The sequence below is a fragment of the Zosterops lateralis genome (genome assembly GCF_965231275.1).
Source record: "Zosterops lateralis genome assembly, chromosome: Z".
Classification (NCBI taxonomy): domain Eukaryota; kingdom Metazoa; phylum Chordata; class Aves; order Passeriformes; family Zosteropidae; genus Zosterops; species Zosterops lateralis.
Genome location: NC_139800.1, coordinates 22,268,808 through 22,283,223, shown reverse-complemented (window position 1 = coordinate 22,283,223; position 14,416 = coordinate 22,268,808). Strand labels below are relative to the sequence as shown.

General features: G+C 51.4%; 1 protein-coding gene across 2 annotated transcripts; it reads right to left on the bottom strand.

The window, feature by feature from the left end:
* Window positions 1-3,925: 3,925 nt before the first annotated feature.
* On the bottom strand, window positions 3,926-13,334 carry LOC310922845 (myogenesis-regulating glycosidase-like). Of its 2 annotated transcripts, none has more exons than XM_083883737.1 (2): window positions 13,258-13,334; window positions 3,926-6,385 (listed from the first exon to the last, which is right to left on the bottom strand). In XM_083883737.1, the coding sequence occupies exon 2, from the start codon at window positions 6,258-6,260 to the stop codon at window positions 4,224-4,226; it is 2,037 nt and encodes a 678-aa protein (XP_083739863.1). In that variant the 5' UTR covers window positions 6,261-6,385; window positions 13,258-13,334; the 3' UTR covers window positions 3,926-4,223. The 2 variants fall into 2 exon arrangements, with proteins under 2 accessions (XP_083739863.1, XP_083739864.1); XM_083883738.1 differs by lacking the exon at window positions 13,258-13,334 and adding an exon at window positions 10,661-10,861.
* Between the last annotated feature and the right edge of the window lie 1,082 nt (window positions 13,335-14,416).

Below are 14,416 nucleotides of genomic sequence, written 5' to 3'. Positions count from 1 at the left end.
TCGGGGTGGTGCGGACAGTCAGAAGGACCTTCTGGAGAGCCCAAGGGAAGCTGAGGATGGGTTTCTCTTGTTCATCCCCTACAAACAGTCTTGAAGTGTGTGTCCTCTGAGAGCAGCATGGACTAGCAAACCCCCAGACTCAGTGTTGATAAACCTTTTTTGGGGTGAATGTCAGTAGAAATAGGGCCATGACCCTAGAGGTGTGTATGGTCCCCACCCTTGGGGGCTGACACAACACTGGGGTTCACCCCAATGTTGGCCTTTTCCAGGCCAGCCCTAAAGCACAGCTAGTCTCTTTGCTGTTAGGACCAAAGTGAGAACAATCCTCAATCCAGTAGGATGGTCTGCCATCACTGCAAACACAAGAGTGAGCTTACTGCCAGCTTCTCCTTTTAAAACATACATCAAAGCTGCAGGCTGCAAACTTTAACAATCTCGACCCTGATTTCAGTGAAGATTAGGTTAAGAAAAGCCCCAAATCTCCCTGAACCATCAGCCCCACCAACTTGGTACAGATGGACATAGTTAAACTTCTTTTTGTTTTCCAAAATTTTATCTCAGTCAAGGTGATTCATGTTACAGTTCATACCAATTAGGAATTAGAAAAGTGGTTAAAAACAGGCCCACCAGCATTGCAGTCTGACAGAGGACAGCATGTACAAACACAAGCATCCAGAAAACCTGATACACAACAGTGCAAGCTTCAAAATTCAATCACATAAGCATCATGTGTGAATAGGCTGAATCCAACTCCCAAACATTGTCTGGGGCTTTTTCTTGGCTGAGACAAGATAAATCCAGCTTTGGCCAGTGACCCAGGCTGTAAATCAGAGAAATACCCCTAGCAGCATTTCCCAATGTATCTGTGCAGCTTCTGGTCTGCACGGTCCAGAGGACCTTGAGGAGACATCCTCAAGCCCTGCAGGGCTACAGCACAGTGTTAGAAATAGTGGTTTTGATAAAAAGTTGGATGTAAAGGGCATATAGAAGCCTGTGAGAGAGCTTAAGGCAGCACAGCTGAGCCTATCCCCAACACAGTCCATAGTCAGCCCACAGTCCTCTCAGCAGCTTTACCTTTCTCCTCACTGGACCACTGAACAGTCATGTCCACTTGTGCCCTAATGACAGCATTTAGAAAAATAAGGGTATTCTATAATCTCACTATTTAATTGATATAATTAAATAAAATTATGTATTTGTTAATAAAATCCTTTCTTTTAGAGGGGAGGGGAAAGAAGACAGTGTCTAATGGAGCATTTCCTCCATGACCTTCCTGACAATGCCTGAAACAACTGCAAGGAGATTGAAGGCACTCATCTGGCTGCTCCTATCATTTTAATAATAGAAGGATACTAATAGGGATGCTGTATTTCTCTTCACACAGCCTCATTCCTCATAAGTGAAGCATATGGTGAATGGCACAGAACCAGAGGAAGACAGTGTCTCATTGATGCCTTGAGTTTTAGCTTTCACATTTTTCAGATTCTGTGCTGCCTAGGTGTGTAGCTCTGAGCCTCATAATAAGTGTTAGTAAGCTCTCTTCACAGAATAGGTAGACAAACAATCCTTTTTCAGATGGAAACCAAGGACAATGGTTACAAGTTTTCAGGCCCAAAAACATAAAGAATGGTGGACTGAAGAGAGAAAACAAGAAGGATGGGACTTCATAAGCTGAAGCTGTAATTGGACAATTAATCCCAATATGCAAATGACCAAAACTTAAAAAAGTGTGAGACCTCGTGACCAGTTGTCCATTTTGTGACCATTTTGGGTCTGCCTTGGGTGTAGCCCTGGCCAGGCTCTTGTACTGCCCAAGGTGTACCCTAAAGGCCTTTTAGTAAATACCTATTTTATTCTCTTAGCTCTGTCTAGTCTCTATTCCAGGTCAGAGGGTTTTCCCAAGGCATCATCATGATCATGCCAGGATCCTTCCCATGAAGGCCTGTGCTAAGGATCCCCAGTTCTGCACTGCAGCTGAGCTGTGCAACAACTTCTCATCCACCTAATGACTCCTGTGCCAAGGGATAACAAGTATTTCATGAGCAAAGTTTTAAAGGGAAGAGCTGGAGCCTCTCAAAGCACGGTCTTCATGCACTTCTGGGGCTGCAAAAGCTCCAGCCACTTGGAGCCTTTTTAAAGGCTTTGGCCAGACTTATCTCCTCACCTTCAACGCCGCCCTGCAAGCAAGGGCCAAATCCTGCCAGTGTCCTGATGAGTGACACTGAGGTTCCAGGACTAATTCCTTGCCAGAGGGTGTCTGTAACTTGCAACATGACCGTTATTTGCACCAGTAGCTGAGAAGAAACTTGAGTCCTTCAGAATTAAAAGTCTGAGAAACAAACAGGCTACTAGAAATTCCTGAGCTCCAGCTGGGCAGGACGCCCTACAACTCATTTTGAGATTAGGTTTTGCAAGGTAGATTCAGGTCTTAAGGGAGTCCATCAAATCAGATTTCCTTACTTCCTAACTACAAAAGCACTTCAGATTTTGATTGTAACACTGAAATTTCTCCTCCTCCACCCCATCACAACCCTTAGTACATCTCCTTTTCTACCTCCTGAAAAGCTCTGTGGCAGGAGATGGGCTTTGAGAAAGAGCCTCACTGGTACCTAACCCTACCCAAAACATACACCATCTCCCTGGGTAGCTGACTTGTGCTAGACCCATGCCCAGCCCAGACACAACCCCAGGAAAAGCCCCACAGGACAGCTGAGCTGTCCTTGGCTGGCTGCAGACTAGGCAGGGTGCCCAACCCTTCCCAGCCATCACAATTCAATTCTGTAGAAGCTTGTTAAAAATTCAGGGGCTGACACATGCTCCCAACTGGGGCAGAGCTGGGAATTCTTGCCTTAGGGAAGAAGGCTGCCAAATTTCAGTTCTGTTTGCCCTGCCTTAGGTTTCTGCAAATGCATTTTCCTGTACAAAACCAAATGGGAAATGTGCCAAAGAGGCAGCTGCTGGGGACCTGGGGTGCAGGATTGCCCCATGTGCCCTCCAGAAGCCTCTGACAGCAATCCCACCTCCAGCAATACCAATGCTGCCTAAGAAAGCTCCATAGGACTCTCCCAGGGAGAGAGGGGGGCTGACTCAGGAAAACCCTCAACAAAATCATCACCTCTAACGCTGACCTGAGATGGGTATTAGCTTAATTTCAGGTTAGATGAGAACATTTCCGTGGGTGCAGTGAGAACACCCGCTGGCACAGGCCCATCAGTTAGCAGAGCTGGTGTTTTCCACCCACAGGCAAGCCAGCTATCAGCAAATGGCACTGTCAATCCATGACACGTGCTGCTTGCGGGAACTGGCTGTTCCCAGGGAAGCGCCACATGGAGTGTCTGAGGACAGCTTTGCTCCAGGCAGCCCTTCTGCCAGCAACCAACCTCATCTGTCCTTAAAAACCAAAAAGAATGGTATCAGCAGGATAATCATGTAACCAAGTGGGGCCATAAATGCTTAAAAGATGGGACATGCTGGTACAGGCGCTGCTGCTCTAGGAAAAGCAATGTTGATGCCCCAGGCAAAACACGCAGGCAAGAGCCTTGTAGAGGAAGTCAAATGGGTGAGCAGGTGGGATGCAGCTGTCCTAGCAGGAAATAAGCAACCCATTCAGTTAAAACACATGGACATCACTTGAGTCTCCTGGCACCCAGGAAAGCAGGAGCATGGGGCAACTGTTAGTCCAGTGCCATGCCAGGAAAAAGGAGGAAAAAATAGGTGTGTGTATATATTTATATATATGTAACTCTATTTTGCTTTATGCTCTTAAAAATATCCATTTGAATATATCTGCCGTATTATAAAAATTATGGCAGGCTGTGCTGTAGCAATCTTCCCACAGCACATATGCCCATATGCAGTGCCAAGTGCTCCCACAAGACTAGGAATGCTCCCCAGTGGCACTAAGAAACTTCCAACTCTTGAAATCCTTGAGAACTGAAAAGGTATTGAGTTTACTACTGTCTGCAGACAGACAGACAACACATTTCTGACCTATACAGATAAATTGCTGCCTATTGTAATCCAATCAGACCCTACTGCCAGAACCAAATTTAAAAAAATCAACATCCCCAAATTAAAAAAAAAAAAATTATCCCCAAGAACAGTGAAGTCTATTTAGTTCCCTTCTGCCAACCCAGTCTCAAATGTAATGTGCAATTAGAGTTGTTATTTGTTAGAAAGTCCTAAGTAAGGCATGATTATTCCAAAGCTGATGAAAAAGCCTGTTAGGAAACCCAGAGGAAATAGGCAACTTCATCCAGGTCAACGGGATAGTCAGTGAGCAGCACTGGGGTCTTCTCAAACAGCTCTCCTTTGTAGCTGCGCCACTTGCCCGCTGGCAGGTAGACATCTCGCTCCTGCTTGCCCATCTCCAGCACAGGAGCCACCATGAGGGTGTCCCCAATGAGGAACTGGGAGTCGATACGGTGAGTGGCCTCGTCACGGGGCGAGATCCACCAGATGGGACGGATGATGGGGTCGCCCGTGTCGGTGACCTCCCCCGCCAGCTCCAGCAGCAGTGGGGCCACCAGCGACTCGTGGAGCTCCGTGAACTTCTGTGCAATCTCCACCACCTCCTTGTCATAGAGCCAGGGCGGGATGGAGAACTGCATGGAGGGCATGAAGGCCGACAGCTCCAGCCAGCGCACGTACAGCTCCCGGTCAGGGATCTCCACCGCTCCATTGGTTTTATTGGGGAAAAAATTGCCCCCTATCATGTCTGCAGATATGAAGGGGTACCCCAGCATGCTGATGGTGAGGACAGTGGGGATGAGGGACTTGAGGCCGAGCTCGTAGCCCCAGACAGAGTCACGGTCAATGATGCGGAAGAAGCAGGAGATGTTCTGTGACTGGTAGCCCACCCGCACCTCGGCCAGCTCGTAGAAGGGAATGGCCATCTCCGTGTAGCGCCGGGACCAGATGCTGGGGTCCGACAGTGGGCGGAAGGTGCTGAACTGCTTGGGCAGGTAGCTGGTCTCACCTGCATCAAACTTGAAAGACGAGATGCCGTACTTGTGCCGGAGCTGGCGCAGGTGGCTCTGGAACCAGTCGCGGGCTGCTGGGTTGGTGAAGTCCAGGATGGCCCCAATGCCATTCCACCACTCCACCATGGCCGGCAGCCGCCCCGATGGCTCTTTGATGAACAGCTGACCCTCAATACCCACACCAAAATTGGAGGAATTGTAGTTTATAAAAGGATGAGTCCACAGAGTGACCTTAAACCCATCTTCCCTCAGCTTTGCAAACATCTCTGTTACGTTGGGGAACTTGACCGGGTCAAAGTCAAAGTCCCCATAGGCTTGGGTGTACATGTCATCAATCTCAATGTGGCTGCAGTTAAAATGGTACTTCTTGATCTTTTCAGCAAACCGCAAGAGTTTATCCTGGTCGATATCATTCTTGTAGAGGGCCCACGTGGACCATATGGGGTATCGGAAGGCATTCTCAGCAGGGATCTTGGAGGGCTTGTTGAAGTACCTACGCACCATGTACTTGTGGATGGAGGTGACATCGGAGCCCACACAGACGCGGTAGCTGAGCTCAGGGAAGGGCTGCTGGCCAGGTGGGGGCTTGTAAGGTGAGTCCTTGTAGCGGGCCTGGAAGAAGAGGGTGCGCTCAGTGGCGTTAAAGCCCAGGTGAAAGGGCACGGAGTCGTTGATCTTGATGGCCGCCGCCTTGGAGGAGAGCCAGTAGCGCTCAAGGATGCCGCCAAAGCTGTCGCGGAAGGAGTAGACGTCGCTGGTCACGTAGGGCACGGGCTCCTGGTAGCCAGCCAGGCGGATGGGCCAGTGCTGGGTGCTCATCTCCGAGCCCCCGTACCAGTGGGCGTCCTCCCAGAACATGGTGTGCTCCACGGCCGGGCCGGCCGCCAGCTCCTCCCAGCGCACGCGGTAGCACATCACCGTGTCCTTGGGCTTCACCGTCTGGATGAAGAAGTTGAGCGGCCCCCGGTTCGAGCGCGAGCAGCTCAGGATCTCGCCCTCCTTGGAACACGACTCCAGGTCCAGGCTGCCCGAGCGGAAGGCCAGGCGGAACACCACCTCCCCGTGCTGGTTGCGGATGACAAAGCCGTCTGCCCGCAGGTCCATCAGCTCCGTCTTGAGCCGCTCCGCCTTCCTCAGGGACACCGTGTAGTAGCACCAGGCCACCACCGCAGCAATGAACAGCATGAGGCCCAGCAAGATGGCACCCAACATGGGCCTCAGCTCCTTCGAGGGCTTCTGCTTCACTGGTGTGAAGCTCTCTGGCAGGAAGGTGTACATGGTGCTGTGCTTTCTCTAGAGCTTTCTGCAGAGGAAAGGGAAAGAAGCACGCCTGGGGTTCTCAGGGGAAGACACCAGATTGTTAGGGGAGCTCCCACCTCCACCACGTCCTGGAACACCCATCTCTGAAAAAGAAGAGTATATAAGTAGTCTGAGAGAACCTTTGAATCAAAGGGCACTTGCACCTCCCGGCCCCCTCTGTTCATCTCTGACGTGCCAGGTGCTGTTTTCCAAGCACCAGACATCATCATCTTGTCCGTGCAAGACAACACATGCAGAGAACAGCCTGAGCCCTACACGGGGAACAACCCTGCGGCAACGAGGACCAAATCATTGCCATATTTAATGTTTTTTTGTTGTTGGGATGACTTTCAGTGAGGCAGGAGTGGAGACTGGGTGGCAGCAGAAGGAGGCTGAACAGGAGCCAGATGAGCCCACAGAAAGCGTCTTTAAGAGACAGGGATAACTGAGAGCTATAAAAGATACCACATAATGAATTCTACAGAGCTACTCCTAATTTTAATCATACTGCCTTCCTGGTAGATTTAATTCATCTGCAGTAACATCACCTTCTTGTCCCAAGCATGTCCCAGCTGCTCCACTTGGGTGATGCTTTGCAGTGAAGATGAGTAAATCCCTGCTGCTCCACAGCTCACTGAGAGCCAAATGGGGCTGGGGTACCAGTGGCTCATGTCTAATTTTGGGGGGCATGTAGGGGGTACAGTGAGTGGCACAGAATGGTTGGCTCCTGCATGTGCTCAGAGCTTTGCAGCAGTTCTGGGTGGAAAAGAACTTCCAGATTTTCTGGAAGAAGAGCTAACCATGTAGGAAGTGAGCAGTGGGCCCAAATGGCCCTTCCTCCATCCAGCAAGGCTCCAGGCTGTGTTCAGCTCCAGCCCATTCCCCCCTGTGTGGCCCCGAGGAAGTGGGCTGTGCCAAGAGCCTAATGGCTTTTCCTTGGCCATGGCCTGGCTGGGCTCCGCCAAGCATAACGCCCGGGATCCAGAGGGGAAAAGTAAAGTAAGGACATGGGAGAGCGAGAAACAAACACAGCTGCGGGAGGAAAGGGGAGGGAGAGGAGCTGCAAAGCTGCAGACCAGCTGCCTGATATCTGCCTGGCACAAGCAAACACAGCCACCTCCTCCCCAAGCTCTGGGGCTGTAAACCTGCTGGCTGTGGGCAAACCCCCCCCCGCCCCCTGCTTTTTGGGCACAAAAAACAGTTGCAGAGACTCTCTCTAATTAAGTTGTTTTTTTCTTTAAAAAAAGGAAGAAAAAGATCCAAAATTAATTACAGAGCCCTCTCCCTGCCACAGGCATGGCAATCCAGAACAACTATCTCTGTACCTCAACAGACCTTTCTCCCCAAGAAAGGAAAAATAAAGCAGAAAGAGGTCTTGAACGGCACCTAAGACTTGGTGCTCCATTACAGAGATGGCCATGTGTAAAACCACAGCAACATCTGTGCACAGGCTCAAAAAACCCTTCTGTGTTTATATTCATCTTGAAGCACGTATTGGACAAGACCTTGCAGTTGGAGGAACTTTTTGTGTAGCCAGACAGGTCATTCTAACCTATCCCTGGAGGCCAGTAACTTTCTAGACAGCCAGTTGCTTTAGATGGGATTATAGAGGCATTAGGAAGTGATTAGCCTGAACAGGCGATATGTTCAGTTAAATGACTTGTCCCACTGCCAACTCCCACAGAACCCTCACTTGCCAGTGGGGACACGGGATAGGGACAGCTCCAACCACTCCAGCTGTGTCACCCAGCACTGGATCCTGCCCCCCAGGAGGCAGGTGGGCTCTCACCCACACAGTGTTTGTGACACAAAGCCAGCTGAGCCCAGCCAAAATTGGGCAATAAAGACAGGGAGGAGGTGGTGGTGGGATGAGGCTGTGTTTGGGATAAACCTTCATCCCTGCCTCAACTCCTACTTGGCTTTAAGGTGAACTGGAAGCAGCACAGGGGTATCCCAGGGATGGCAGAGGAAGAGGGCTTGGAGAAGGACCTTGGCCAAAACCAGCACAGATGAGCAAAGCCACAAAGTGGCGGGATGCTTCTGGAAATGCAGACAGGTACGTTGAGCCCAAACAAGCTTACACCCTCTCAACACTGGGAGGTTTTGGGATGCTAGAGAGAGAGAGGGACATGCAAATATCTGTCACTCTGGAGGCATGCTTGTGTCTCACTCATGCCTTATCTGGTGATTGCAAAGCTCAAGAGGGGAAAAGAATAAAATGTACCCTCCACCAAGCAGAACTTGCAAATTATTTGAGAAAATAATATTTTTAAGTTTTCACATTTTCTTTACGAAAAAAGAGGGGAAAATAGCGTTTTCTTTGCCAATTCTCATTCAGGGTTTTAAGCCCAAGAAATATCTGATACTGCTGCTGTGGCTCCATCTAAAATTGACAGCAGCTCCCAGGGCTTCAGGGAGTTTCTGGATTTTTACCTCCCTTTCAGGAAGCTGATTTATTATTTATGAACTACTTTGAAACTGCTCTATTTTTAGCTGTTTCTTTCTTTCCCCCCATGGACTGTAGGTCATGGCACACATGAGAGAGCCATCACTGCTGCTGTAAGTAGAGAAATAATATGTTTTTTAAGAAAGGTTTTGCAACCTCTTGAGTCCCTTGGACACCCATTTACCTCAGAGGGATGTGCAAGCTGGGTGATTGAGCTGGTGGCTTTAATCCTGCTCTGACTCCTGTGGCTGGGCCAGGGTCAAACCCTGTGGCTGCTGATGGACATTGCCCCCTTGGATACCATTTCAACAAAGATGCTGAGAATGGTGTTTGCAGGCATCATCCAGTGCAGTGAAGGGGCCAAGGAGGTCTCCAAAAACAATCTGGGTTTGTGCCCTCTATTTTTTAGCCTTGTTAACAGAGTATACATTCTCCAGTGGGAGATTTGGCTCTGTCCCAAGTGAGAGCTAAGTCTACCAGGCTCCCCAGAGACACCTTCCGCCTCTCACTCACAAGCTGCAGCCTGCAGAGGTGCCTGCTCATGCACAGCCTATTTCAACTCTTTTTTTTTTTTAAGTAATGCTAACTTGTTATTTTGCTCCACGATGACATTGTGGTGACCTTTAACTCCTCAAAAAACAAACAAAAAAAAAGAAAACAAAAAGGGAGAGTGTCAAAGTCAAACAGCATGTTTGCAGCTTGCTGCGCCAGAGCTTCCCAGCTGACCCAAAACAAAGCTTTTTCTCTGTGTTCTGTGGAAGCAGTGAGTTGCCTTGCCTCAACTCAAGATGAAAGCAAAACATCTTAGCAGGACACGCTTTATGGAGTAAAAATAAAAATCCATTTTTTGACCGCTTCTATTTTTACCAACACCACCGCTAACCACGGGCTGCGAGACCCACAGCACCACTAACCCCAGACACTTTGCAATTAGGACATTCATTTAAAGAGGGTCAATAACATACCACTGGTCTTTATTGCCCTGGCAGGGTCAGGTCTGAACCGTGCTGGGGGCCAAGGTCCTGCTGGGGACACACACCCATTTCCCATGCTGAGATGCCAGGAAACCCTCCCTCTTCCACTGCAAGGTGCTGCTGCCTCCTCCCCAAACATCTTGGCAGGAGTTGAGCTCAGGAATAGTACAGAAACACTGCAGATTTTACCAGGAGGCATCTCCAACCCCACACAAGAGAAGGGAATTAGGACAGCAAGTTAAGGGAGAAATTTCTTCTCTGCAAAAAAGCTGTGGGAGCAAAAAGCCTCCACGTGCCCAGTCTAGAACTCCCTGCAGGGAACCTGCCCAGACAGAAGGACTTTGCACACCTGAGATGGAGGACAAACAAACCCTTCCCGGGGGTTTAATTTCCTTTGGAGGGGTTTGCAGCACAGCACTCGACCTCCTGGAGGGCTTTTTGGAGTCAAATAGAGTGAAATCACTTTTCCTCCCACTTGGTGCTGATGGGAGCAGGTGGGACGGGTGGGGGCACCTTAGTGACAACACTGGCACAGGGCGCGGGGCTGGTCCCTACACATCCTGATTCCACATGGATCAGAGAAACTGATTCCCCCCTAATCCTGCAGATTCCCCCAAATACTAAGCTGGATCACTCTGAGGCTCTGGGTTTATCGCTGCAATACTCAAGCCACCTCGGGGGGCATGTGTGTGGCACAGACACTCAGCCCCTGAAACAGGGCAGCAACTCTGCCTCTGCAGGGACAGCGAGGGGAACACGGTGCCCCAGGGGACTCATCACCTTCACTGTCTTTGCTGTGGCCAGAGCAGGGATGGACCCCCAGTCTGGCCTGAGGGGCTCCTGGACACGCTGCGTTGGGGGGACTGCTGCAAATTCCCCATCGCGCCCGGCTGTTGGACACAGCCAGCCCCATGCAGGAGGCACCTCATCCCTCCGGGGCACGGTGCCCCAGTGCTTACCTGGCCATGGCTTCCTGGGGATCCCTGCCTGCCGCCTGGCTCCACCGCAGACGTTTTTTTAAGCACATAAAAAAGGAGCGCTGCTACATCTCCACGCCCCCGGCAGCTCCATCCTCTCCATCGCGAAGGGCGTTCCGGGGCTCCGGGCGGATGTCCGCGGGCAGGACGCGGGGACCTGCGCGTCACCGCCGTGTTTTCTCAGGCACCGTGACGGATGTGTGAGCAGCCAACCCTCCGGCCGGGGTGTGCCAAGGAGCGCAGCCGGCGGGGAGGGGCGGCTGCACACGGGCCCTGCTCCCAACAGCCTCGGCTCCCGGGGACCCGGCTGGCATCTCACCTCCCTGCCAGGTGAGCGGGAAGGGCCGGCGGAGGCGCATCCCCTCCCTGCACTCACAGGAGCGCCGCAATCAGAGTGCAAAACGAAAAAAAAAAAAAAACAATCCAAATCCAATACAGGGTTTGGGGTGGTTTTTGTTTTCTTCCCCGAATCCTGTGATTTAAGCAGAGTGACGATCCAGAAGAGTAATGAGGTTGCCTCGTGTGAAAAGAAACAAGCTGCCCCACTGCTGCTGGCTGGTTTGTGAGATAGGATTAAACAGCACTGGGCGCTCAGAGGATAAACCCCAAATCCAAGGTGGCCATGTGAATACAGTGCTCATCTGCAAAGTGCAGACAGGCTGCCAGCACCTTGCTCTGTCTGCAAGAGGAGCCAGGAGATTTGAAGCTGTGGCATTAGCTCTGCCCAGTCTTAAATACTTTCACCTTTATTTATAGGAATTGTGACTTTGCAGCCCAGTTTTAAGGGCTTTAAGGGCTTTTAAGGGCTTTAAGGTTTCCAGTGTGAGTGATGCTCCAAACCCATTTAGACACCTCATCCAGTGTTTGACCATGAATACAAAGCAGCCACTGGGAACCAATTCTGGCAGCAGACAACTTAATATTTAACACCCCTGACAATTCCCTCTTTACAATATCATCTTTCTTTGTTCTTCACCTCATGCTAATTATCAAGATGAACTCTAATAAGCTCGGTTTTCACTTTAACCCTGCACACAGCTCGTAGTTCTTTTGTCTCATGACTAAATCATGACCAAAGGCTTTGCTTTTTCCTGCCTGGAGTCACATCAGGGAGTCTGAATTTATCTGAGCCACAAAGATTTGTGGAGACTTTAAAACAAAATGAGTCTTCCTGGTCCATTTGTACCAAAGTACATTGGGCATGAGGGAGAGAAATCACCAGGGCTCTTTCTTTAAGGACATGTCTCTGTCCACCCTGGAGAAGTCCTACAGGCTCTGGGGGAGGTGGAAGGAGGGAGCCTGGCTCTGAAATTGGGGTTCATGGGGTAACCCTGAGCCCAGTAATCAGTTCCTCAGTGCCTGAGGGACCATCAGATCTTGTGCCCAACAGTGGCAAAAGCAGAACAGCAAATACTGGTGCTTTAGCTTATTCCATTTGCCACTTTTGCCATGTAAGATACACAGCCACAAAGATTTTGGTGTCTTTGCCACTGTCTGTTGGTCCCCCAGCCCAACTCTGGCAGGTACCAGAAACGTGCCATCTACCACCCCATCGCTCCAAAAGCCTCTCCCCAAAGCGGGTGTCAATCTCACTTCCCAGCTTTGTCTTCCAAGGCAAACCATCCCACAGGTGGGACCTAGTGCCTCGTTTTGTCACACAGATTCTTTATTCAAAGAGCTGACTCAGCGCCTTGGGAGCGTTCAGCATTTCGGATGCTGATGCAGGCTGAAACCTGAGCCCACCCCAACATCCAACTGCTACAACACGATATGGGGGAGAAACGGAAACCTAAGTACATCCCTGTGGCACAGCCCTGCCGATTTTCCATGAAAATCTAGTCACCATGAAACTCCAGGCACTGGCAGCTCCAGAGAGCTGTGGATGGCTCCTGATGCTGGGCTGTTGACGCAAGTCCTGGAATTTACATCCGTATCCAACAGTCAGTGACGCTGGACAATCTTGGCCCAAACACCCATCTCTTTAAGTGCTTCCTTGCAACTCCTCCATGTGCGGATCCAGCCATGCAGACACAACCTCACCAATGTCATTCTCCTCTGGGCTGTGGGTGTCTGCTGTGCCAGGCGTTTGCCCTTTGGACATCATGACTGGTGGTAAGGGGGGAAAAGGGGAAGAAGCATTTGTGCTTTCTAACAGCTTTGGCTGCTTCTTGCCACGGCGGAACTGTCCCAAAACCTAGTCCAACCCCAACCCAGCACAGAGCACCATGAGCTGCGTGTACCCATTGCAAAGTGTTCACCGCCAAGCATCTCACCGAGCGGCACAAGTTGAAGCTACACTTTGCAAGGGGTGCCGGGGACACGTCTCCCAGCTCTGTGCATTGTCTGCGGGCGGCGAAACTCCCATCCATCAGAGAACTCCCGCGGTCCTGCACGGCGGGGTGCGGAGCGCTCGCCCCCAAGCTCCGGGCAAAGCTCAGCCCTTTCACCCCGGGACCTTCCCGAGCCATCGCCGCTGCCGCAGCCCGGGGTCTGCGGGAGGGGGACCCCTCGCCAGGCTCCGCCCGCAGCCCCCGAGCGAGGCTTGTGCCCCCCGCCCCGAGCGGGAAGCGCGCACTCACCGGCACCGCCGGGCCATGGCCGGGTCTGCCGGGCCGGGGGCTCCGGGCCGGGGCTCAGCCGGTTCCGGGGTTGGGCGCTGCCCGCTCCGCCCCCGCCCGGGCCGGCCCCCACCGGCGCTCCCGACGGGAGATGTAGTTCGGGCCGGGAGGGCGGGGCCAGCTGGGGATGGGGGTACCCCCGGGGCTGGCAGCGGATCGGGGTTTGGCGCTGGCGGGGCTGTGCCGGGGGATGGGGTTTTCATGAGATGCGTTGGGGCTGGGATATGCTTTTCATAGAATGATTTTGGCCCGGGTCAGGTTTTTCAATGGGGTGCTTTTAGACTGGGACATCCTTTTCATGGGATGGTTTTAGTCTGGGATGGCGTTTCATGGGGTTTTCCGTGTTTCCAGGAGGATTGAGGTACTCTTCGTGTGGGCACAGCATGGCAAGTTGCTGCTGGACTGGAATGTGGGTCCCCAGACAGCTCTGTGCTGGAGCATCCCCCCACTGTGAGGACCACAGTGCCGTGGATTTATGATCAGCAGCGCACATGGAGGGGCCCGGGTGCTGTTGTCCCCTGGCTCTGTCCTCTCAGAACATCGTCAGACAAGGACATTTCATGCCTTCATTAATTATGTGCTGCTTTCAAAGTACCCCTCCTTATTTAGCCTGTGTCAGTGCTCAGTATCCCAGATGGATGGCAGCTTTTCCTGGACAACTTGCCAAAAGCAAGCACGTCCTCAGCAGCCCAGCATGAAGCCGACAAACACGGGTGTCAATGACTGCTTCTATTTTTGGCTGTGTTACTATGCTCCGAGAGCTTTCCCTTGCACGCTTTCTTGGTCTCCAGCTTGTGCCTTGTGGGAGGATGCCAGCCCACAAGGGCTGTTAACGTGCCCACCAAACCAGCAGTGAATGGAGTTTCTCCACCCTTCCCAGGAACTTCCCCAGAGTGTGGTAAAGGGTCTGAGGGAAACAATTGCCCAAGCCAGTTTTAATGAAAGACCAGCTTTGCACTTCACCAGTGCTGTGGGGCAAAGTATGCCTGTCAGGTAAACTAATATACCCTGGCATTGCCATCTCAGTGAGCCATTTCTAGTCGGTCCCCTACCTGTGAACACCACTCCTTCTTGTATGGTCATTTTCCTAAAATTCTTGTTACCAGACCCATACCAATCA